This window comes from Loxodonta africana, chromosome 2, assembly GCF_030014295.1.
Source record: "Loxodonta africana isolate mLoxAfr1 chromosome 2, mLoxAfr1.hap2, whole genome shotgun sequence".
In the NCBI taxonomy this organism is placed as follows: Eukaryota; Metazoa; Chordata; class Mammalia; order Proboscidea; family Elephantidae; genus Loxodonta; species Loxodonta africana.
In genome coordinates, this window is record NC_087343.1 from 1,526,668 (window position 1) to 1,553,079 (window position 26,412).

The 26,412-nt window shown below is 44.2% G+C and overlaps 1 protein-coding gene across 2 annotated transcripts in view; it reads left to right on the top strand.

Moving 5' to 3' along the window:
• ATPSCKMT (ATP synthase c subunit lysine N-methyltransferase) overlaps positions 1-26,412 on the top strand; it is a 40,862-nt gene that overhangs the window by 5,324 nt on the left and 9,126 nt on the right. The window contains exons 2-5 of one of the 2 annotated variants that reach the window (XR_002785100.2): positions 1,528-1,817; positions 4,374-4,511; positions 6,302-6,352; positions 10,810-10,989. Coding sequence is in view for 1 of the 2 variants with exons in the window: in XM_010588058.3 (XP_010586360.1) it covers positions 1,528-1,817; positions 4,374-4,511; positions 6,302-6,352 (479 nt within the window). In the remaining variant the exon portion in view is untranslated. The remainder of the gene's footprint in view (positions 1-1,527; positions 1,818-4,373; positions 4,512-6,301; positions 6,353-10,809; positions 10,990-26,412) is intronic. The other variant, XM_010588058.3, reaches the window with a different exon arrangement.

Genomic DNA, 26,412 nt, shown 5'->3' on the forward strand with positions numbered 1-26,412 from the left:
TGACCTAGCCAAGTTGACAGATATTTTGGGGGGACACAATTCAATCCATGCCAACATGTATTCACCTTCCGTATTTGCTGCTTGATACATAGTAAAAACGATAGTATTGAGAATAAGAATAGCAGCCAACAGTTATTGCTTACTCTCTCAGGCCCGTGCTAAGTGCTTTATACGCTTCATTTATTAAATTGTCCCAACTGCCCCACAAGGTACGTATTATCTCCAGACCTTACAGCGAGGAAACAGCCTACCTAACGTAACAGTATTGTCAGCACGTGGCCCAGACCTGTGTGACTCTGGTGCTCTTGGATACTGTGCTGTACAATCGATCACCCTCTGGAGAGCGTCACGTGAGGCGTGGCCACTGTCCCTCCTCTTACAGCCATCAGCTGCAGATGGCTGCTGTGGTACAGGTTCGTCCATTCAGTGCCCAGAAGGGTAACTGAAGACGAGCCTCACGCTTTGCTTTCTCTCAAGCACCACCCCCTCTGAACTCCCCTTTTATTTTACCTCCAGCACCAGCAGAAGAACTTTCTCATACGCCTCTTGGGGGGCTCGGGGGGCTTGGGGGTCTCACGGCACACAGCTGCCTGAGGGGGGTGCTGTGGTTGTCCCTGCCTGCAGCAGTGACTCTGGCTCTGTGCCAGCTTTTGGGGTGTCCCACGTTCTGTTTGCACCTCATTCCCTGGGTGTGGTTGGCAGAATAACGCCCCCCGCAAAGGTATTGATGTTCTCATCCCCAGAACTTGTGACTATATCACCTTACGTGGCAGAAGAGACTTTGCTCTTGACCAGCCATTCATCAATTTCAAAAGTTTCTTAAAACGTGAGATTCCACTAAGAATGCGTTGTATGTAAAGGATAAAACTCAAGCTGTGGATGTTTGAGGTACCACCCATTTCCCTGTGATCAACGACTGGGTGTGTTTGCTTTATTCGGTACTCGTGATAGTGTTGAAATGGTTATTTTATTTTCAGTTTTTTCAGATTGGCCTTGAAAACCTCTTAGTTACCAGCTTATTTAAGGTTTTTGACAAAAACTACCTTGCGTCTCCCCTTTTACTTCACAATTGTTTTTGTGCGTCTGCATGGTTGATACCAGATCAATATTGATGTCAAATCCTGCCATCCTTTTTGAAATTGGGAAATAATTAGATATTTCCATGCTTATTGGTTTATGAGGCTTTGTTTTGAATCGTGAATCGTAAAAGCATGGTGTTTGCCTTTAACACTTCTGCTGGGTGTTGAGTTCGTAAATTCCCCAATACGTCTGAAAACAGTGTTTTCTAAGGACGGCCCCTAGGACAAAGAACACCAGAATGTGGGAAGGAGAGATTCCGGCCTCCCGTTAGTGTCGAGTCATTTTCTCCAGAACGCTTCGTTGTCAGTGGACTTGAGCTCCACGTGGGGTCCTAACCTGTAGTTAGATAGCGGTCAGCTGAGTTTTCCCTCTTTAGGAAGCATGAGTCGTTCTCTTGGATTTCCGATTCAGCTCCATGGATGTCCGTTCTGCTTGTCCTCGTCCTAGGTGCCCCCCTGGAAGCCCTGCAAGGAGGAGGTCGGTCACTGTGTGGCCCTCCCATGAGCTTGGAAGCTGACTGCTTGAAGACAAGGCGCTGGGGGCTCTTCCTGACCGGGGCTGTTGGCGGGACACTCGCAGCCCTGTACGCTGTGGCCACGCCGTTCCTGATGCCAGCCCTCCGCAGAGTCTGCCTGCCCTTCGTCCCGGCGACGCCGCGGCAGGTGGAGAATGTGATGAAGGTGCTGCGCGGCAGGAACGGGCCCCTGGTGGACATCGGCAGCGGCGACGGGCGCGTCGTGAGTGCCGCTCAGACACTTTGATGGTTTGGAGTCAGAATCGTTGCTAAAACTTCTGTCTTACATTTCTCGTGAGGCTTCTGCAATGACTTGCCAAATCTGACCCTTTAACTTTGTTTAACTTTGTGTTTGTTCTGCCTGCCTGACAAACCCTCTAGTGAGTTTGGAGTTTATTTAACTTTCTCTAAAGGGAGAAAGCACACTAGACATGACAGATGATGAAGAAGCATTAATTGCTAATTATCAAATTGCCTGTTAAAGATACTCGAGCCAACAGACAATTACTAGATCATGAAGACTCACCGTTTGACATTTCTGCCCCAAAGGTGTTTGCTTCTTCATTTAGTTGTGTTTATACCAGGCAACGTTTTGTTCTATTGTACGTAAGGTCGCCGTGAGTCGGAGCTGATACCACGGTACCTAACAGCAGCATGCACATATAGTCCCTGAGTAGTGTAAACAGTTAACACACTTGGCTGCTAACCGAAAGGTTGGAGGTTTGAGCCCACCCAGAGGTGCCTCAGAAGAAAGGCCTGGCAACCAGGAAGAGGTTAAAAAATGATAGGGTTGCCAGGAGTTGGAGTCGACTTGGTGGCAACTGGTTTACACACATATAAGCAGTAATTCCTGTGGAGTTATGTGGCGTAAGATAGAGAAGAGCCAGTGCCTTGACCCCCTTTTATCCAGAGGTCAGGCTTAGCCACCTCAGCTCCTTTGAGCCCAGCAGGGAATCTGTCCATAAAGACACAGGCCTCTGACTGCACGAGAGTGTCCCAGAGCGTGCCCCTCCTGGGCGAGGTGACCACCCTCAGGCCTCCATGTAGAAGGTGACCTGAAAAAGGAGGACAGCAGTACAGGCTGGCTGGTGTGTCCCCAGCACAATGAACAGCCGTGAGGAGAAGATGCAAACTTAGGAGAGGCAGTGTTCTAGAAATATTTAGTGTGGAGACCAGCAGGGCCTCAGCAGCTGCCACCAACCCAGTGGACGTACGCTAAAAACCAGTCGCCATGGAGTCAGCTCTGACTCGTCACGACCTGTGTGTCAGGGTGGAACTGTGCACCGTAGGGTTTCCAATGGCTGACTTGGGAAGCAGATCTCCAGGACGTTCTTCCAAGGAGGCTGTGGACTTGAACCTCCAATCTTTCGTTTAGCAGCTGAGTGTGTTAACTGTGCCACCCAGGGACTCTGCAGGTGACACAGACCCTTCAGTCCCAGAATGGTGACCTCAGTGATCAGGAAGAGGTAAAACAGAACAAGGATATTGTAATTAGGAGGAAGCTTCTTCAGTCCAGCTCTGAATGCCTCACACGTTTTAGATGGTATCTTTAAGGTTTCTAAGGAGACGGTTTTCTTCCTAACAGGGCGGCACTATAGGTCCTTGGGAAACTGCCGCAGTACAAACAGCTCAACCAAGGACGCCCCCCTGGAGCGTGGTGGCAGAGTGGATGGAGGCCCCAGCCGTGGCCCCCAGCCCTCCCACCTCACGGGGGCGGTGGCTTTATTTCCACTTGTTTCGTTGCACATTTGCCTGCATTTCCAGTTTTGAGTGGACAGTCTCTAACTACTGAGGAAATGACATGCCACTGATTGCGGAAACTTCACTGACAGGTTATTTTTACTGCAAACTATTCCTTGTTCGCCAAACAGTTCTCCCAGGCTTATGCATCTCACCAAGGCTGTCTAGCCCGCTGGTGGAGAGATATGGCAAGTTTTCAGCAACTTTTTGTTAGATCCACCCAGGGGTTGGCTAATCCAGAATTAATTATACAAACCTGAACACCTCTTCTGATACTCTACATGAAATCTTTGACAAAAATGAGGAAGCTGAGTTTATGTGGCTGGGCCGTTACCTTGTCCACAAAGCCACGTAACTTTCAAATGGCATCTTAGACAGCGGAGATGCTTCCTTTTCCTCAATTCACCGTTTTAAAACGTGCAATTCAGTGACATGAAGTACATTCCCGTGTGGTACAGCCATCGCCACTATCCAGTCCCAGGAGTTTTTCCTCACACCAAAAGGAAACCGCGCACATTAAGCGGTCTTCCCCTCCGCCTCCTCCAGCCCTGGGTGACTGCCAATCTACTTTCTGTTTGTGTGGGTTCGCCTGTTCTGAACATTGCAGACAAACGGAATCTCATAACGTGCGGTCTTTTGTGACTGGCTTCCTTCTCTGAGCAGAACGTTTTCACGGTTCATCCATGTCGCAGCAGATATCAGCACTTCATCTCTCTCGATGGCTGAGAAACGCTCCGTTGTATGGCTGGACTGTATTTTGTTTATCCATTCATCCGGTGGTGGACACTTGGGTTATTTCTATCTTTTGCTGACTGTGCTTAGTGCTGCTGTGATATTCGTGTGTGAGTTTTTGTTTGAACTTGTTCTCAGTTCTCCTGGGTGTACATACCTAGGAGTGGAACTGCTGGGTCATACGGATAAGGAACTGCTTTTTGACTGGCCATTTTAGGAAATGTAGACCCTGAGTAGGAAATGGCCATATCGTTTGCCTGTAGAAACGATGTTCTCGGTTTTGAACACATCCTGCCCCTTCCCACAGGTGATAGCAGCTGCAAAGGAGGGGTTCCCGGCCGTTGGTTATGAACTAAATCCGTGGCTGGTTTGGTACTCCAGATACCGCGCATGGCGAGAAGGCGTGCGTGACTCTGCCAGATTTTACATCTCAGATTTGTGGAAGGTATGTTGACCAGAGAATGGTCCTGGAAAAATCCAGCTGAAAACTTTATTATTCATAATTAACATGACTGAATAGAATTGAGTCCAGAAATAAACCACACATCTGAGGTCAGTGGATTTTCAACAGGGGTGCTAGGGGAAGGAAGAGGCTCTTTAATAAATGGTGGTGGTGGAGCAGTGGTTAAGAGTTCGGCTGTTGACTATAAAGGTCGGTGGTTCAAACCCACCAGCTGCTTCTTGGAAACTCTGTGAGTCGGAATCGAGTCAGTGGCAGCGGGTTTTTTGAGACAGTTGGATTTTCCTCTGTAGGGGAATGAAGCTGGTTCCATGCCTCATACCATACATGAAAATATTCAAAATGGGCCAAGGACCTAAATGTGAGATCTAAAACTCTTAGAGGAAAATATGGGGATGAAGCTTCGGGATCTAGTTTTTAGCAATGAATTCTTGGATATGACACCAAAAGTACGAGCAGCAAAAGACAAAACAGATGAATCAGATGGCACACTTAGAGTGACTGAAAACTGCATTCAAAGAAAAGTAATTGACACACAAGTGAATATTTCAGTATAATGAGATGTGAACACATTTTAAACTGATAGACTTTACAGACAGACTCTAGGTTAGGAGCCTAAGTTTACTACCTGAGGGGCGACATGAATTCCAAGAATTTATTTGCTAAATTGAAACAATTCTTATTTCTTTTTAGTATGAAATGTTGAGATTTTTAAAAATCTCATTTAGAAATCTTATTAACGATAATTTAAGCATTAACTTGTCAGTGTCATTTCTGGTAAATGCTAGATTTTTCCGTGTGCTTGTGTGTGTGTTTAGAGAAAGAGATAGGTGACAGAGGAAAGAAAGAATCCACCAACTTCCTGTCCTCGTAAAGTCCAAGATACTCCCCAAGCTTATTTGTACTCTAAAACCTTGTAATTTTGCTTTAGAACCCTGTGTAAAGTGCTCTTTCTTAAATGAGAAGTTTCCATTGTAATACTGCTATCAGTAAAAAAAAAAAAAAAAAAATCAGTAGCTTATAAAAATTTACTTGCATTGTTTTTTTATGCCATATATACATAAACGATCTCTACAGAGCAAATAAAATTTCTCCTGGGCAGTAAGAGTTTTGACCGGCAAAGCACTCCCCTCTCAGCAGTTTTTCAACTAGAGGCCATTGAATTGCTTTTTCACATACAAGTTTAGAAAAGAAGGGACTAGAACTTTAATGATGCAGCCACATAAAAAATCAGGTGGTTCTGAGGTCCCCTGAGTGGGTGGTGGGTGGAGCCGTGCAGGCTGAGCTGGGAGCCAGACGGCCCGGACGGGAACTGGCTGAAGCTCGGCCTGAACTGACCTTTCCGACGCTGACCCGTGTTTAGTGCAGAGCTGCTGTGGGGATGGCTGGGATGATTTATAGGGAAGCATTTGGAAACCCATAATGGATTGCAGGAGCCCCTGGGCGGTGCAGTTAAAGCGCTCAGCTGTTGACTGAAAGGTTGGTGGCTGGAACACACCCAGAGGCACCTTGGAAGAAATCAACCCTTGAAAACCCTGTGGGGTTGCCACGAGTCGGAGTTGACTCAACAGCAGCTGGTTTTAATGTATTGAACGAGTGTGAACAAAAGTGCGAGCTTCGTGTTCTCTTCCTTTGCAAACTTGAGGACCACAAAAGAGTTTGTAAAAACCCACTGTTTCACAAAATGGAAAGTTGCCACTCATTTCTGTGAAACAAAGTCAAGCCCAGCGTTTGGTTTTAACAGCTAACCTGTATGTTGCTTGCTCCTCGTCTAGGTCACGTTTTCGCAGTACACAAACGTGGTTATTTTCGGAGTGCCTCAGATGGTGAGTAGACCCTTCCTGCCCCCATTTGTCTTGTTTTAGGTTCTGCCGAAGGCCCTTCTGACTTGCCACGGCTCCGTGGTCCGTCCACCTACCCACGCACAAAACAAGGCCTCCCAGAAGTCTTGAGGGAACTTGGATTTCGGTTCATTGGTTTAATAAAGATTAAGCTTCAGGGCCTTGAAAGTCTCATCATAAAAGATCCAGTTATATTTTTGAATGTTTGTTTTAGATAAAAGTCTCAGTTATTTACCTAGCCTTCAAAACTACAGTTTGCAAACTGCCCGATGAGGTCCCCACATCCCACGTCCTTCATTGGAACTGTTTGCGGTGGCTGGCAAGCCCAGCTGCGGTTGCTTCCCAACCCAGCTGCAGGCGCTGATGAAGGCTGACGAGGTGTCCCCTTCCATTGACGGGTCCTCTGATTTTGCAGTGAGATAACTTTCAGGGCGGTTGAGTGTTGACTAGTTTTAATTTACCCCAGTTGGCTGATTTGCCTAAGAACTGAGTACTGAAATTTTATTCTGCACTTTCCAAAGTGAAAATACCACAGCGTGGCGTTGAAGCAGCCCTCCCTCCCTCGCCTGGGGGAGTGGAGGGGCAGCAGGCCTGCTCAATCGCTGGTTTATAGACCGTAGAAGCGGCCCTTTTCCCTTTTCAAAGGCTGTGATTTTTACCACAGTAATCTTGTGGAATTGGATGTTTGCTGAAATGCCACTACGTAACTGATGTGGGTTTTAATTTAAAAAAAAGAAAATGTACTTTTTTTGTTTTTTTATACCTCAGTTTTTGGGTAAGATGCTTCAGGCCTTGAGAAATTTATTCTTACTATTGGGACCTACAGTATAATGCCACAGCCTTTTATCTTTCGAGTCCATTTAGAAATATTTGGTTAAATATTCTTGAAAGTGACTTGATTCTTTATGATTGTAACTCTCAGTAAGCTCAAAACTGAGAGGAAACTTGGGTGTCTGCACTTTTGTTATAGAAGTGAAAAGAGGTAGACGGGCAAGATCCCTGGTTGTTTGTAAAACTATGTTTTACGCAAATAATGCTCACCTTTTATGTTTGTCAATCGTGCCCTCCCCCAAGAGATATTTTCATAAGTGCTGCTTTGCGGATTTTGTTAACATGTTATTGCAAAAACAAAAGCAGCATCGCATGCTTACAAAAATACCTCAAGGGGGGAGGCTGTGGTTGGCAAACAAACGTAGAAGGTGCGTGTCTTTTGTGTAAAAATACAGTATTTGGGATCAAATAATTGATTTGGAATTCTAATGGTTATTTGCCACTGATTATGATACGTGGGCATTCCTCCTGCAATGGGATAATTAGCATTTCGGGGAAAACAACTTTAATTTAAAATCCATGCTTTGGAGGAATAACCTGTTGCCGTGGAGTCGATTACGACTCACAGCGACCCTACAGGACAGAGTAGGACTGCCCCGTAAGGTTGCCAAGGACCAAAAACGGAAAAAAAAAAAACAAACCCGTTGCTGTTGAGTTGATTCCGACAGTGTAGAACTGCCCCATAGGGTTTCCAAAGAGCACCTGGTGGTTTCAAACTGCGACCTTTTGCTTAGCAGCTGTAGCTCTTAACCACTACACCACCAGGGTTTCCTTTGTGAGAACCAAAAAAACCCGTTGCCTTCGAGTCAATTCTGACTCATAGCAACCCTATAGGATCAAGTAGAACTGCCCCATAGAGTTTCCAAGGAGTGCCCGCTGGATGCGAACCGCCGAGCTTTTAGTTAGCAGCCATAGCTCTTAACCACTATGCCACCAGGGTTTCCTTTATAAGAACAGAGGCCTTATGTTTACTGGGAGTTCCCTGCTGCGCTTGGAGGCAGGACTGTCAGAATTGGGGTTCCTGGAATACTGCTCGGTCCCAGCAGGGGGCAGCAGTGGCCTTGACACAGCTGCTGCGCCTCCTGGTGCTTCTTACTGTAAAGTTCTGTCCCCTCTGGGGCTGTTCACAAGGCAGCAATGTGGAGCCTGTTGTTTATTTTAATTGTGGTAAATGTATACGTAATAACATTTGCCGTTTCAGCATTCTTCACACGCACGGTTCAGAGACGTGGCGTTTATCGTGTGGTAGGGCCATCACCATGGTCCCTTTCCAGCTTTTCCCGTCACCCTTTACAGACGGCCAGCATCCCTCTGCAGTGAACCCCTCACTGCTCACCCCACCGACTTTGTGTGTGGATCTCTATATAAGACGCCTGTCGTTTTGGTGAACGCAATAGCAATTATTACCCGTTCTGTGCACAGAGAAACCTCTAAAAGGACCTTGTGGCACCTCGGTGACCCTGAGCAAGCGGGGCAGCTGGGATACATGAAGCACCCCATCAGCTGTGTTACAGGGGCCCTTCCACTTGCCCTCTTCTGTTCGGTGGATCCGGCAGGGCTGGGGAGGCCCAGGTGGTGTCTGTTTGTCTGGAAGGCTTAATTTGCCAGGTGGAGGGCCTCCGTGCTCAGCCTGTGCCAGGCTTTGCCTTCGGGGTGGGGGGTGGCACGAGGGGAGGCCAGGTCTGTCCCTCAAGGCCTGGCTGGGTCACGCGGCCCTCCTGGGGACATGCCCATTCTCTGGGCGCTGACCTGTTCCCCAGGCTTGGCTGGAGGCTCAGAAAGCCAGTTTGTCCAGAAGCGTTTCCTGTAGGAGGTAATGCGGGTGAACTGTTAGTCGGACCTTCAGAACACGTTGGAGATAGGCAGTCCTAGCGCTGTGCCCCCTCTCCCGGGCTCTGCGCCAGTTCCCCCTGATGGCTCGGTAGGAGTAATGCAGATTAGAGGCACCCCGACGTCTTAGTACAGGTGTGTGTCTGGTGTGGTAGGAATGAGGGGCCACATTTGGACCTGGCAGATCTGCTCTGGGAATTGGAAGTATCCATTTAACAGTGGTGCAGTGGTAGAATTTTCGCCTTCCATGCGGGAGACCTGAGTTTGAGTCCCACCCAACATCCCTCGAGTGCAGCCACCACCTGTCTGTCAGTGGAAGCTTGCGTGTTCCTGTGATGTCAAATAGGCTTTAGCGGAGCTTCCAGACTAAGACAGGCTAGGAAGAAAGGATAACCGGAGACAGGCTAGGCAGAGTCTGAAAATCAGCTAGTGGAAACCCTCTGGATCACAACAGTCTGACTGCATTGTACGTGGGGTCGCCATGAGTCAGGGGCCTGACTTGATAGCAGGTACAACAACAGTAACAACAAAAAATCGTAGCTGTATGGATGATAACGGCCCAATCCCATTGTGCATGGGGTCGCCATGAGTCGGGGCCAACTCCACAAGCAGCAACAACCGTAATAGTAACAACAACGTTAGCTTGTGCACTGTCTTAGTCATCTAGTGCTGCTGTAACAAATATCACAAATGGATGGCCTTAACAAAGAGAAATTTATTCTCTCACAGTTTAGGGGTCTGGATGTCCAAATTCAGGGTGCCAGCTCCGGGGAAAGGCTTCCTCTCTGTCGCCTCTGGAGGAAGGTCATTGTCATCTGTTTTCCCCTGGGTTAGGAGGTTCTCAGCACAGGGGCCACGGGTACGAAGGATGCACTGCTCCTGGCACTTCCTTCTTGGTGGTCTGAGGTCCCCCTGTCTCTCTGCTCGCTTTTCTTTTGTATCTGAAAAGACATTGGTTTAAGACACAACCTAGTGTTGTGGATTGAGTCCTGCCATGTTAACATAATAGAGGTAGGATTTATAACACATAGGAAAATCACGTCAGTTGACAGAATGGTGGAAATCACACAATACTGGGAATCACAGCCTAGCCAGGTTGACACACATTCCTGGGGCACATAAGTCAATCCATGGAAACCCTGATAGCGTAATGGTTGAGTGCTACGGCTGCTAACCAAAAGGTTGGCAGTTGAAATCCACCAGGCACTCCTTGGAAGCTCTAAGGGGCAGTTCTACTCTGTCCTATAGGGTCGCTATGCGTTGGAATCGACTCAGTGGCAATGGGTTTTTTATTTCAACCCATGACATGCACCAACAACATTAGCAAGAGCACCTTTCAGACTGCAGAACAGATGAAAAAAGTGTTTTCTAGCCAAAAAGAAAAATGAAGCTTGATAAATGCTATGACATGGATGAACCTTGCAAACTTTATGCTGAATGAAAGAAGCCAGTCACAAAAGGACAAATACTGTCAGATTCTGTTTATGTGATGTGTCCAGAATAGGCAAATCCATAGAGACAGAAAGTAGGCTGGTGGTCGCAAGGGGAAGGGGAGAGGGGGCATGGGGAGTGACTGCTAATAGGTATGGGGTTTCTTTTCTGGGGTGAGGAAAATGTTCTGGGATTAGATAGTGGTGGAGTTTTGAATGTGCTCAGAGGTGCCTTGGAAGAAAGGCCTGGCACTACTTCTGAAAAATCAGATCCTGTCTTCTGTTGATGAGCGTTTGGGCTGTTTCTACTTTTTGGCCATCGTGACTAACGCTGCTGTCTTGGTGTCCTAGGGCTACGTAACACAATACCACACGGGGGCGGCTTTAAAGAACAGGAATTTATGGTCTCATAGCTCTGGAGGCCAGAAGTCCAAATCGGGGTGTCGGCCGTGTTGACCCCTTCTGGGGCTGTGAAGGAGGAACTGCTCGCTGCCTCTCCCGGTGGCTCCACAACCTTTGATGCTCATGTGGGTATGTGGGGTCAGGGGTGAGAAGGTGCTGCATAGAGGACAGAGGCGTCGGGGGTCAGCAGCTGCTGATGGACAGGGCTAACTGGTCTCCGAGCTGGTTCAAGTTGTTTCACGCTTTGGAGATACGATTAGAACATGACGAACCGTGTCACTTTCAAACCTGTAACTGTGGATAGTTTCGAACTCCATTAGCCAGACACGGCACGTCACTGCTCCTCTTTTTGTATGATATCCAGACTTGGACTTGTTGCTGTTTATGTATAAATTACCCAGTTAATTTCTTAAGATTGAAATAACTCCTTTCATTTATCTTTACTGAGCATATGACAGTCATTTGGAAATAAATAAACAGAGAAAATATGAGTAAGTTTACAATTATCCTTTTCAGGAACAAAACTACCTCTGATGTTTTGGAAAGCTACTACCTATTATCATCTCTTTCTTTGCTTATTTAGTTTTTTCCCAGAAGGAAGGAAACTTTTTCTTTTTAAAAAAATAATTGTCTTGCTGGCTATTAAGAGCACAGAAATATTCCACCCCTTTGTGATCTTGGTGTTGATGGTGATGAAGAAGTGGGGTTTTGGCTCACTCGACCCATAGGTCAAAACTGACTTGACGGCAGCCAACAACAGCAGCAGCCCATTGGTCAAAGGTCTCTGGGTGGTACGAATGGTTTGTGCTTAAATGCTAACCTAGAGGTTGGCAGTTCAAACCCACCCAGAGGTACTGGGGAAGAAAGGGCCTGGTGATCTGCTTCTGTAAAGATTATAGCCAAGAAAACCCTTTCGAGCAGTGGTATTCTGTCACACGTGGGATCACCATGAGTTGGAAGCGATCTGACAGCCATTAACAACAACAACCCGTAGGTCATGCAGAGTGGTTTCCCAACCTCTCATGAAATATAGACCAGGGACCTTCATGGAAGCACCATTGCTTTGTCTGTCTTAGTTTTATTGGTTCCTTTAAGAGGGTATACTTTTTGCTCCGACCTTGGTTTCTAAAATCATCCCACACTAAGAGGAACCAGGAACCCTGAGGCTGGTCTTGGGGCTGGGAAGGGAAGGTCCAGAGCCTGAGACATTTTGTTGCCGGTAGTATAAGGAAGTGCCCCAGGACTTGATGAGGCATGTCAGAAGGACAGAGAAGCCGGCTCAGAGAGGCTCCCAGAAGCCAAACTGGAACTATTTGAGCATCAGTATGAACAAGGATAGTAATGGAATATGACCCATTGAATGAAATAAAAATCTAAGAGTTCATAGTTACAGTGATGGATGGATGGATGGATAAGTAGACACGGGAGACGGGAAAGCTCTTTGTCACAGTAGAATGCTGACTGTTCGCATCTAGCAGGAACAATGCAGTTAGCAAATAGCCACTTTGCAACCGTCGTAGTAAAAGGTGATGCAGGCTGGAATCATCAGTGAGTGGCAGGTCCAGTGGGGGCAGTTTGATGAATAACCAGGTATGTGCATCATCTCAGAGCAACTCCCACAAATTACCTCTTAATTATGAAAGAAAAGATAGCAACTAGGCTGTGGGGAAACCTGATGACGCCTCAGCCTAGTGTTCAAAACTAGTGTCACATCAAGGAGCAGAAGGACTTCATGGGCCTCTGGCTGGGAACCCTGAGAATGTCACAGTGTTACAACGTAGCAGGTATTGGTACGGATGATTGGGGTGTTCTGGCCCAAGATGTACACACTGAATCAATCACGAGGAAACAGAAGAAGCCAAAGTGAGGACCACTCGGTAAAATAGCTGGCCTGCGTTCTAAAGACCACCTGTCTGTCAGTTTGTCCTACTGTGGGGGTTTATGTGTTGCTGTGATGCTGGAAACTATGCCATCGGTATTTCAAATAACAGCAGGGTCGCCCATGGTGGACAGGTTTCAGCAGAGCTTCCAGACTAAGACTAGGAAGAAGGGTCTGGTGATCTGCTTCCCAAAATTAACTGGTGAAAGGTCTATGGATCACAACCAAATATTGTCGCTGTAGTGCTGCAAGATGAGCTCTCTAGGTTGAAAGGCACTCAGAGCACACACTGGCTGCAACAATGGACGACTATACTAATGATCGTGAAGATGGCGCAGGACCAGACAGTGTGTTGTTCCCTTATATGTACGTAAGGTGGCCATAATTCTGAGTGACTGGATGGCAACTAACAACAACAACTCCTAAAGAATGTTAATGTCCTGGGAGGAGCTGTTCCAGATTAATGGACAGCAAAGAAGCATTGCAGCTCAGGGCTGTGTGTCACGCTGCTGGAGTCCGTCCTGAGGGAAACGCTAGGAAGGATGTTGGTGGGACACCGGACGAGGGAAACGCTAGGAAGGATGTTGTTGAAACAGCGGACGACTTGGGAGTGTTATTGGAATAATGACTACTGACATACAAGGCTAAGTTTCCTGGACTTAAAAGCTGTGCTGTGGCCCTGTAAGAATGTATTATTTTCTTTGAAAATACACACTGGAGTATCAGGCAGTAAAGGCACAGGTTGTATGCGACCTACTCTCAAACGGCTTAGGGACAATGTTTAGAGAGGGGGAGAGCAAACAGGCGAGCCAACGTGACAGGTGTTAAAACTAGGGACCCTGGGCAAAGGCATGCTGGAATTCTTCCTTCTATTTTTGCAAGCTTTCTGTAAGTTTGAAATACTTTCATAGTAACAAGTTAAACAGAGAAACTGGAAAAAGATGTTTTGAATGTGTGGGTAATATATTTTTAGGATGTGATAATAAATTTTTTAGCAGTTCTTAATTTATTGATGAAATGGCAATGTCAATACTTTTAGCAAACAATAAAACCCGTTCCGGTTTTATTGATAGACTGACAATAAAATGATGTTGTTAGGTGCCATTAAGTTGGTTCTGACTTATAGCGACCTTATGTACTGCAGAATGAAACAGTGCCTGGTCCTGCACCATCCTCACAATCATTGTTATTCTTGAGCCCATCGTTGCAGCCACTGTGTCAGCCCATCGTGTTGAGGGTCTTCCTCTTTTTCACTGACCCTGTACTTTACCAAACTTGATGTCCTTCTCCAGGGACTGATCCATCCTGATAACGTGTCCAAAGTATGTAAGATGCAGTCTCGCCATCCTTGCTTCTAAGGAGCATTCTGGTTGTACTTCTAAGACAGATTTGTTTGTTCTTTTGGCATTCCACAGTATATTCAGTATTCTTTGACAGCATCACAATTCAAAGGCATCAATTCCTCGGTCTTCCTCATTCATTGTCCAGCTTTCACATGCATATGATGTGATTGAAAATACCATAGTGTGGGTCAGGTGCACCTGAGTCTTCAAGGTGACATCTTTGTTTTTCAACACTTGAAAGAGGTCTTTCATAGCAGATTTGTCCAACGCAGTACATCTTTTGATTTCTTGACTGCTATTTCCATGGGTGTTGATTGTGGATCCGAGTAAAATGAAATCCTTGGCAACTTCAGTCTTCTCTCTGTTTATCGTGATGTTGTTTATTGGTCCACTTGTAAAGATTTTTATTTTCTTTATGTTGAGGTGCAATCCGTACTGAAGGCTATGGTCTTTGACCTTTATCAGTAAGTGCTTTAAATCCTCTTCACTTTCAGCAAGCAAGCTTATGTCATCTGCGTAACACAGGTTGTTAATAAGTCTTCCTCCAATCGTGATCCTCTGGTCTTCTTCATATAGTCCAGCTTCTCGGATTGTTTGCTCAGCATACAGGTTGAATAGGTATGGTGAAAGGATACAACCCTGACGCACGCCTTTCCTGTCTTTAAACCAATCAGTATTCCCTTGTTCTGTCCGAACAACTGCCTCCTGATCCATGTAAAGGTTCCTCGTGAGCACAGTTCAGTGTTCTGAGATTCCCATTCTTCTCAGTGTTACCCATAGTTTGTTGTGATCCACACAGTTGAATGCCTTTGCACAGTCAGTAAAACACAGGTAAACATCTTTCCGATATTCTCTACTTTTAGCCAGGATCCATCTGACATCAGCAATGATATCCCTGGTTCCACGTCCTCTTCTGAACCTGGCCTGAATTTCTGGCAGTTTCCTGCAGCCGTTTTTGAATGATCTTCAGCAAAATTTTACTTGCATGTGATATTAATGATATTATTGTATTATTTCTGCATTTGGTTGGATCACCTTTCTTGGGAATAGGCATAAATACGGATCTCTTCCAGTCAGTTGGCCAGGTAGCTGTCTTCCAAATTTCTTGGTGTAGACGAGTGAGTGCTTCCAGTGCTGCATCTGTCTGTTGAAACATCTCAGTTGATATTCTCTCAGTTCCTGGAGTCTTGTTTTTCACCAGTGCCTTCAGTGCCAGCTTTGACCTCTTCCTTCAGTACCATTGGTTCCTGATCGTATGCTACCTCTTGAAACGGTTGAACGTCAACCAGTTCTTTTTGGTATAATGACTCTGTGTATTCCTTCCATCTTCTTTTGATGCTTCCTGCACTGTTTAGTGTTTTCCCCATGGAATTTTGAGTTAGCTATGGGTAATACAGCAGTTTCTACTTTTCAATTACTGATGGATGTTTGCATCTGTTTCTTCTCATTTTGAGTCATGCCACATCAGCAAAAGTAGGTCCCGAAAGTTTTACTCCACCCGTGTCATTAAGTTTGACTCTATTTTGAGGAGGCAGCTCTTTTCCAGTTGTATTTTGAGTGCCTTCTAACCTGAAGGGCTCATTTTCTGGCACTATATCAGATAATATCCTGCTGCTATCCATAAGATTTTCATTGGCCAGAGTTTTTTGGATGTAGATTGCCAGGTTCTTCTTCCTTGTATGTCTTAGTCTGGAAGCTCTGCTAAAGTCTGTTCACCATGGGGGATCCTCCTGGTATTCAAAATAACTGTGGCATACCTTCCAGCATCGTAGCAACATGCAAGTCAGCACAGTACAACAAACTGAAGTATGAATCAAGGAAAATTGGAAGTTGCCAAAAAATGAAATGAAATGCATGAAGATCAATATCCTAGGCATTAGTGAGCAGAAATGGATTGGTATTGGTCATTTTAAATCAGACAGTTATGTGGTCTACTGTGATGGGAATGACATATTGAAGAGGAATGGTGTCACGTTCATCATCAAAAAGAATATTTCAACATCTATCCTGAAGTACTTGAGGCCTTGAGGCACTTACTGATGAAGATTAAAGAGCACAGCCTTCAGTATGGATTACATCTCAACGTAAAGAAAACAAAAATTCTCACAACTGGACCAATAAGCAACATCATGATAAATGCAGAAAAGACCTAAGTTGTCAAGGATTTCATTTTACCTGGGTCTATAATCAACACCCATGGAAGCAGCAGTCAAGAAATCAAAAGACGCCTTGCATTGGGCAAATCTGCTGCAAAAGACCTCTTTAAAGTACTGAAAAGCAAAGATGTTAAAGACTAAGGTGCACCTGACCCAAGCCATGGTGTTTTCAGTTGCCTAACATGCATGCGAAAGCTGGACAATGAATAAGGAAGACCGAAGAAGAATTGTGGTGTTGGTGAAGAATATTGACTATACCAAAGACTGTCAAAAGAACAAAAAGTCTGTCTTGGAGGAAGTGTGATCAGAATGCTCCTTGGAAGCAAGGATGGCAAGACTGCGTCTCAAATACTTTGGACATGTTGTGAGAAGGGGTCAGTCCCTGGAGAAGGACATCATGCTTGGTAAAGTACAGGGTCAGCGAAAAAGAGGAAGACCCTCAATGAGATGGACTGACACAGTGGCTGCAACAGTGGGCTTAAGCATTATAATGGTTGTGAGGATGGCGCAGGACTGGGCAATGTTTCATTGTGTTGCACGTAGGATTGCTATGAGTCGGAACCCACTCGATGGTACCTAACAACAACAACAATCCTGAAGTACAGTGCTCTTAGCGAAAGGATAATATCCACATGCCTAAAAGGGGGACCAGTTAATATTACTGTTATTCATATTCACGCACCAAACACTAATGCCAACTATGAAGAAATTGAGGGTTTTACCAATGCCTGCAAATCTGAAATTGATCAAACATGCTATCAAGACCCATTGATATGCAATCCTGATCCAAATTCCAATGACTTTTTTAATGAGATGGAGAAACAAATCACCAACTTCTCATGGAGAGGGTGGAGGCTCCGGATAAGTGGAGCATTACTAAAGGAAAAGAACAAAGTGGGAGGCCTCACACTACCTGATTTTAGAGCCTATTATACCACCACGGTAGTCAGAAGAGCCCGGTACTGGTACAACAACATTTACATAGACCAGCGGAGCAGAATTAAGAATTTAGACATAAATTCATCCACCTGTGAACAGCTGATATTTGACAGAGGCCCAAAGTCAGTTAAATGGGGGTAAAAGACAGTTTCTTAAACAGATGGCGCTGGCATAACTGGATATCCAGCTGCAAAAAAATGAAACAAGACCCATACCTCATACCATGCACAAAAACTAACTCAAAATGGATCAAAGGCCTAAATATAAAATCTAAAATGATAAAGCTCATGGAAGAAAAAGGTAGGGACAATGCTAGGACCCCTAATACGTGGCATAAACGGAATACAAAACATTACTAACAATGCACAAACACCAGAAGAGAAACTAGATAACTGGGAGCTCCTAAAAATGAAACACTTATGTTCATCAAAAGAGTAAAAATACAACTTATAGACTGGGAAAAAATTTTTGGCTATGACAAATCCGATCAGCATCTAATCTCTAGAATCAATAAGATACTGCAAAACCTCAATGACAAAAAGACAAATAACCCAATTAAAAAATGGGCAAAGGATATGAACAGGCACTTCACCAAAGAAGACATTCAGGCCGCTAACAGATACATGAGGAAATGCTCCCAAGCATTAGCCATGAGAGAAATGCAAATCAAGGCTACAGTGAGATACCATCTCACCCCAACAAGGCTAGCACTAATACAAAAAATACAAAATAATAAATGTTGGAGAGGTTGTAGAGAGACTGGAACACCTATATACTGCTGGTCGAAATGTAAAATGGTACAACCACTTTGGAAGTCGATTTGGTGCTTCCTTAAAAAAACTAGAAATAGATGAACCATACGATCCAGCAATCCCACTCCTTGGAATATATCCTAGAGAAATAAGAGCCATCACATGAGTAAATAGATATGTGCACACTCACGTTCATCGCAGCACTGTTCACAATAGCAAAAAGGTGGAAACAACCTAGGTGCCCATCAACAGACGAATGGATAAACAATTTGTGGTATGTTCACACAATGGAATACTAAGCAACAATAAAGGACAATCACGAATCTGCGAAATATCTCATAACATGGATGAATCTGGAAGGCATTATGCCGAGGGAAATTAGTCACAAAAGGACAAATATTGTATGAGACCACTTTATTAGAACTCAAGACAAGGTTTAACAAAGAGGAAAGCATTCTTTGATGGTTATGAGGGTAGGGAGGAAAAGAGAGGGGTTTTCACTAATTAGATTGTGGACCAAAATTATCTCAGATGAAGACAAGGACGACACACAATACAGGGGAAGTCAGCACAGTTGTACTAAACCAAAAGCTAAGAGCTTTCCTTAATACAACCAGACACTTTGAGGGACAGAGTAGGAGGGATGGGGGTCTGGGGACCATGGTTTCAAGGGACATCTAGGTTATTTGGATAACAGAGTTTATTAAGAAAATGTTCTGCATCCCACTTTGGTGAGTGGCATCTGGAGTTTTAAAAGCTAGAGAGTGGCCATCTAAGATGCATCAATTGGTCCCAACCCACCTGGAGTGAAGGAGAATGAAGAGCACCAAAGACACAAGGAAAATATGAGGCCAAGAGACAAAAAGGGGCCACAGAAACCAGAGCCTCCATCAGCCTGAGACCAGAAAAACTAGATGGTACCCTACTATCATCAAGAACTGCCTTGACAGGGAATAGAACAGAGAGTCCCTGATGGAGCAAGAGAAAAGTAGGGGGCAGAACTGAAATTCTAGTAAAAAGACCAGACTTAATGGTTTGACTGAGACTGGAGGGATCCTGGAAGACATGACCCCTGGACTCTCTGTTAGGTCAGAACTGAAACCATTCCTGAAGCCAACTCTTCAGACAAAGATTAGACTGGACTATAAGACATAAAATGATACTTGTGAAGAGAGTTCTTGAAGTAGATAAAATGAGGCTAAATAGTCAGCTCCTGTCCAGAGGCGAGATGAGAAGGCAGAAGGGGATAGGAGCTGATTGAATGAACACGGGCAATACATGGTGGAGAGGAGGTATGTGCTGTCACATTGTAGAGAGGAAACTAGGGCCACATAACATGGTGTGTATTAAGTTTTTGTATGAGAAACTAACTCAAACTGTAAACTTTCACTTAAAGCACAATAAAAAAAAATGAATATGTTCACATACAAGCAGAAAAAAAAAAAAAGATGCATTGATAATTACTGGTGATTGGACTGTGAAAGCTGAAAACAAAGAAGGACCAGTAGTTGGAAAATACTGCTTTGGTGATAGAAAGGACACAAGAGATAGCATGATGGATTTTTTTGAAGGAGTTACTCATTGCAAATACTTTTTTAAAACAATATAAACAGTGACTATACACGTGGACCTCGCCAGATGGAATACACAGGAATCAAGTCAGTTACATCTGTGGAAAGAGATAATGGAAAAGCTCAATATCATCAGTCAGAACAAGGCCAGGGGCCAACTGTGGAACAGATCATTAACTGCTCTTTTGTAAGTTCAAGTTGAAGCTGAAGAAAATAAGAACAAGTCCATGAGAGCCAAAGTGGGACCTCAAGTTCTGTGTTTTTACACAAATAACGTACACCTTTATGTTTGTCAACTGCTCCCTCCCCACTTATTTTCATAAAGTGAATTTTTTTTTTTACATGTTGCTCTAAAAAATGGGCATACTGTGCTTACAAAAATACCTTGCAGGGGAGGGAGCAGTTGGAAACAAACATAGAACGTGCATGTTATATGTATAAAAATATGGTCTATCCACGTAAATTTAGAGAACATCTCAAGAATAGATTTGATACATTGAACACTAGTGAGCAAAGACCAGAATAGTTGTGGGATGACATCAAGGACATCATATATGAGGAAAGCAAAAGGTTGTTAAAAAGACAAGAAAGAAAGAAAAGACCAAAATGGATGTCAGACAAGACTCTGAAAATTGTTCTTGAGCGTTGAGTAAACCCACTGCTGTCAAGTCGATTCTGACTCATAGCAACCCTATAGGACAGAGTAGAACAGCCCCATAGAGTTTCCAAGGAGCGCCTGGTGGATTCAAACTGCAGACTTTTTGGTTAGGAGCCGTAGCACTCAACCATTACGCCACCAGGGTTTCCTGAATGTTGAGTAGGTAAAGCAAATGAAAGAAATGAGGAAGTAAAAGAGCTGAACAGAAGATTTCAAAGGGAGGCTCGAAGGAGGCAAAGTATTATAATGAAATGTGCTGGAGTTAGAAAACCAAAAGGGAAGAACTCAGTTGGCATTTCTCAAGCTGAAAGAACTGAATCAAAAATTCAAGCTTTTAGTTGCAGTATTGAAGGATTCTACAGGCAAAAATTGAACAATGCAGGAAGCATCAAAAAAAAAAAAAAAATGGAAGGGAACACACAGAATCACTGCACCAAAAAGATCTGGTTGACATTCAGCCATTTTAGTAAGTAGCATATGATCAAGAACCGATGGTATTGAAGGAAAAAGTCCAAGCTGCGCTGAAGGCACTGGTGAAAAACAAGCCTCCAGGAACTGATGGTATACCAGTTGAGATGTTTCAACAAACAGATACAATACTGGAGGTGCACGCTTGTATATGTCAAGAAATTTGGAACCAACTAACCAACCAACTGGAAGAGATCCATATTTGTGACCATTCCAAAGAAAGATGATCCAAGAGAATGTGGAAGTTAATGAACTATCATTAATATCACATGCAAGTAAAATTTTGCTAAAGATAATTAAAAAATGGTTGCTGTTGTATATCATCAGGGAGCTGCCAGAAATGCAAGCCAAATGCAGAAGATGTGGAACCAGGGATATCATTGCTGATGTCAGGTGGATCCTGGCTGAAAGCAGAGAATATCAGAAAGATGTTTACCTGTGTTTTATTTACTATGCAAAAGCATTCGACTGTGTGGATCATAACAAATTAAGTATAACATTGTGAAGATGGAAATTCCAGAACACTTAATTGTGTTCATGCAGAACCTGTACGTAGACCAAGAGGCAGTTGTTTGAACAGAGCAAGAGGATACTGCATGGTTTAAATTCAGCAAAATTATGCATCAGGATTGTATCCTTTCACCATACCTATTCAATCTGTATGCTAAACAAATAATCTGAGAAACTGGACTATATGAAGAATATGGTTTTTTTATGGTATCAGGATTAGAGAAAGATTCATTAACAACTTGTGATATACAGATGACAAAACCTTGCTTGCTGAAAGTGAAGAGGACTTGAAGCACTTACTGATGATCAAAGACTACAATCTTCAGTACAGATTATAACTCAACACAGAGAATACAAAAACCCGCACTGTTGGACCAATAAGCAACATCATAATAAATGAAGAAAATATTGAAGTTGTTGAGGATTTCATTTTACTTTCCACAATCAATGTTCATGAAATCAGCAGTCAAGAATTCAAAGGATGTATTGCATTAGGCAAATCTGCTGCAAAAGACTTCTTTAAGGTGTTGAAAAGCAAAGATGTCATTTTGAAGACTAACGTATGCATGACTGAAGCCATGGTATTTTCATTTGCCTTGTATGCATGCAAAAACTGAACAATGGGTAAGGAAGACTGAAGAAGAACTGATGCCTTTGAATTGTATTGATGAAGAATATTGAATATACCAGGAATTTCCAGAAAAACAAACTAATCTATCTTAGAAGTAGTACAGCTGGAATGCTCCCTAGAAGCAAGGATGACAGAATTTTGTCTCATTCACTTTGGAGATGTGATCAGGAGGGACCAGTCCCTGGAGAAGGACATCATGCCTGATAGAGTGTCAGTGAAAAACAGGAAGACCCTCAATGAGGTGGACTGACCCAGTGGCTGCAACAATGGGCTCAAGCGTAGCGACGCTTGTGTGGATGGTACAGGACCGGGCAGTGTTTTGTTCTGTTGTACATGGGTCACTATGAGTCAGAACAGACCACATGGCACCTAACAACGACACTAAAATGATGAAAAGATGATAAATAAAAGGGTTTTACCTTTTTTAAGTTAGGTTGACGTTCCAGAAATTCATTATCAGTGTATTATGGATGCAGTCGAAAATTTTATGAAATATTTTAAGTATTGCTTCAAGTTGGTGGAATGCATATATTTTTTTCATGGTCTAATTGCACCATGTTGTTGTCATTAGGTGCTGTCGTAGTGGTTCTGACTCATAGTAAAGCTTTGTACAACAGAACGAAACACTGCCTGGTTCTGAGCCCTCCTCACAATCATCACTGTGTTTCAGCCCATGATTGCAGCCACTGTGTCAGTGTATCTCATTGAGGGTCTTCCTCTTTTTGCTGACCCTCTACCTTACCAAGCGTGATGTGCTCCAGGGACTGGTCCCACCTGAGAACATGTCCACAGTATGTGAGACTAAGTCTCGCCCTCATCGTTTCTAAGGAGCATTCTGGCTGTACTTCTTCCACGGCAGATTTGTTTGTTCTGGCAGTCCATGGTGTACTCAGTATTCTTCCACACCATCACAAGTCAAATGCATCAGTTCAATTATACCATATTTTGTTGTATCTAAGATGCTACTGATTTTACGGTACATCACCATCGAGAAAGGATGAGATGTTGTCAACTGTAATCCCAAGACAATGTTAATTCCAAGATGTATCCCAATTTCAGAGGTGTCAGGAATGTGGAAAAATGTGTCTTAGAAAAAGAAAACGGGGAGATTTAGATATTCATGCAGGCAAGTAATTACAAGCCACTTCTCATTTACTTACTGCCACGTCATGATTTGAGTCAGAAAACCAGTATCTGTGATCTGCTAAACACGGCACATTCCACAATTGGTACTGCAAGGTGTTGTTTCAATGGCATAATGTGTTTTCTGTACTTGGTTCCCTGCAATGATCTTTTTCGTGAGTACTCCTTTTTGATCAAGTATTTTCAGGGACTCTTGAAGCAGAACCACGTCCCCCTGCTTTCCGCTCACTCAAGTGACGTCCAAGGAAGTGGTCCATTCCATCTAAGTCACCAGTTTGGTGGCGTAGAGTTGTTCACGGTACCCCTTTACTATCCTTTTAATGCCTGTGGCATCAGTTGTGATGGCCTTTTTTTCATTTATAATATTGGTAATTTGTGTCTTCTCACTTTTTTTTTTTAATTGTCTAGCGGTTTATCAATTTTGTTGATCCTTTCCAAGAACGAGCTTTGGGTTCCATTGATTTTCTCTATTAATTTCCTGTTTTCAATTTTATTGTTTCTTGCTCAAGTTTTTATTATTTCTTTTTTTTCTTCTTACTTTGGATTTAATTTGTTCTTCTTTTTGAGTTTTCTAAGGTGGAAGGGGAGCCCTGGTGGAACAGTGGTTAAGAAATTGGCTGCAAATCGAAAGGTCGGCAGATTGAATCCACCAGCCACTCCTTGGAAATCCTGTGGGTTAGTTCTGGTGGCTTAGTGGCTAAGTGCTACGGCTGCTAACCAAAGGGCTGGCAGTTTGGAATCCGCCAGGCGCTCCTTGGAAACTCTTATGGGGCAGTTCTACGCCATCCTATAGGGTCGCTATGAGTCGGAATCGACTCGACGGCACTGGGTTTTAGTTCTACTCTGCCCTACAGGGACCCTGTGAGTTGGAATCGACTCCATGGCAATGGGTGGGGTAGAAGGTTAGATTACTGATTTTAGATATCTCTTCTTATAAAGAAGCTTTCCCTGTAAGCGCTGCTTTTGCTGTATCCTACAATTTTTTTTCCTTTTTCTATTTTGCTTTAAGTGAAAGTTTACAGCTCAAGTTAGTTTCTCTTACAAAAATTTATACACACGGTGTTATGTGACCCTAGTTGTTCTCCCTTCAATGCGACAGTACACTCCTCCTTTCCACCCTGTATTTCCTGTGTCCGTTCAACCAGCTCCTGTCCCTTCTTACCTTCTCATCTGTCCTCCAGACAGGAGCTGCCCATTTAGTCTCATGTATCTACTTGGGCCAAGAAGCACACTCTTCACAAGTATCATTTTATGTCTTATAGTCCAGTCTAATCTTTATCTGAAGAGTTGGCTTCGGGAGTGGTTTCAGTTTTGGGCTAACAGAGAGTCTGAAAGCCATGTTTCTGGGGTCCCTCCGGTCTCAGTCAAACCATTAAGTCTGGTCGTTTTACTGGAATTTGAGGTTTGCGCCCCACTTTTCTCCTGCTCTATCACAGATTCTCTGTTGTGTTCCGTGTCAGGGCAGTCATTGGTGGTTGTATCCCACAAATTTTGATATATTGCATTTTTATTTTATTTTAGTTCAAAATAGTTTTAAATTCTATTGATGCTTCTTCTTGGACCCACATGTTATTTGTAAATGTGGTGTTTAGTCTCCAGATATTTTGAGATTTTCAGCTATACTTGCGTTATTGATCTCTAGTTTAATTCTGTGGTGGCTCAAGTACATACCTTGTGTGACATCTTCTCTCTTAAATTTGTTGAGGTGTGTTTATGGCCCACAGTGTGGTCTGTCTCAGTGAATGTTACGTTCGTTGAGTTGTGTTTATGGCCCACAGTGTGGTCTGTCTCAGTGGATGTTACATTTGTTGAGGTGTGTTTATGGCCCACAGTGTGGTCTGTCTCAGTGAATGTTACGTTCGTTGAGTTGTGTTTATGGCCCACAGTGTGGTCTGTCTCGGTGGATGTTACATTTGTTGAGGTGTGTTTATGGCCCACAGTGTGGTCTGTCTCAGTGAATGTTACGTTCGTTGAGTTGTGTTTATGGCCCACAGTGTGGTCTGTCTCGGTGGATGTTACATTTGTTGAGTTGTGTTTATGGCCCACAGTGTGGTCTGTCTCGGTGAATGTTACATTTGTTGAGGTGTGTTTATGGCCCACAGTGTGGTCTGTCTCGGTGAATGTTACATTTGTTGAGGTGTGTTTATGGCCCACAGTGTGGTCTGTCTCAGTGAATGTTACGTTCGTTGAGTTGTGTTTATGGCCCACAGTGTGGTCTGTCTCAGTGGATGTTACATTTGTTGAGTTGTGTTTATGGCCCACAGTGTGGTCTGTCTCGGTGGATGTTACATTTGTTGAGGTGTGTTTATGGCCCACAGTGTGGTCTGTCTCGGTGAATGTTACGTTCGTTGAGTTGTGTTTATGGCCCACAGTGTGGTCTGTCTCGGTGAATGTTACGTTCGTTGAGTTGTGTTTATGGCCCACAGTGTGGTCTGTCTCGGTGAATGTTACGTTCGTTGAGTTGTGTTTATGGCCCACAGTGTGGTCTGTCTCGGTGAGTGTTTCGTTTGTTGAGGTGTGTTTATGGCCCACAGTATGGTCTGTCTCGGTGAATGTTTCGTTCGTTGAGGTGTGTTTATGGCCCACAGTATGGTCTGTCTCGGTGAATGTTTCGTTCGTTGAGTTGTGTTTATGGCCCACAGTGTGGTCTGTCTCGGTGAATGTTTCGTTTGTTGAGATGTGTTTATGGCCCACAGTGTGGTCTGTCTCGGTGAATGTTACGTTTGTTGAGATGTGTTTATGGCCCACAGTGTGGTCTGTCTCGGTGAATGTTTCGTTTGTTGAGATGTGTTTATGGCCCACAGTGTGGTCTGTCTCGGTGAATGTTACGTTCGTTGAGTTGTGTTTATGGCCCACAGTGTGGTCTGTCTCGGTGAATGTTACGTTCGTTGAGTTGTGTTTATGGCCCACAGTGTGGTCTGTCTCGGTGAATGTTTCGTTCGTTGAGGTGTGTTTATGGCCCACAGTGTGGTCTGTCTCGGTGAATGTTACGTTCGTTGAGGTGTGTTTATGGCCCACAGTGTGGTCTGTCTCGGTGAATGTTTCGTTCGTTGAGGTGTGTTTATGGCCCACAGTGTGGTCTGTCTCGGTGAATGTTTCGTTCGTTGAGGTGTGTTTATGGCCCACAGTGTGGTCTGTCTCGGTGAATGTTTCGTTCGTTGAGTTGTGTTTATGGCCCACAGTATGGTCTGTCTCGGTGAATGTTTCGTTTGTTGAGATGTGTTTATGGCCCACAGTGTGGTCTGTCTCGGTGAATGTTACGTTCGTTGAGTTGTGTTTATGGCCCACAGTGTGGTCTGTCTCGGTGAATGTTTCGTTTGTTGAGGTGTGTTTATGGCGCACAGTGTGGTCTGTCTCGGTGGATGTTACATTTGTTGAGGTGTGTTTATGCCCCACAGTGTGGTCTGTCTCGGTGAATGTTATGTTCGTTGAGGTGTGTTTATGGCCCACAGTGTGGTCTGTCTCGGTGGATGTTACATTTGTTGAGGTGTGTTTATGGCCC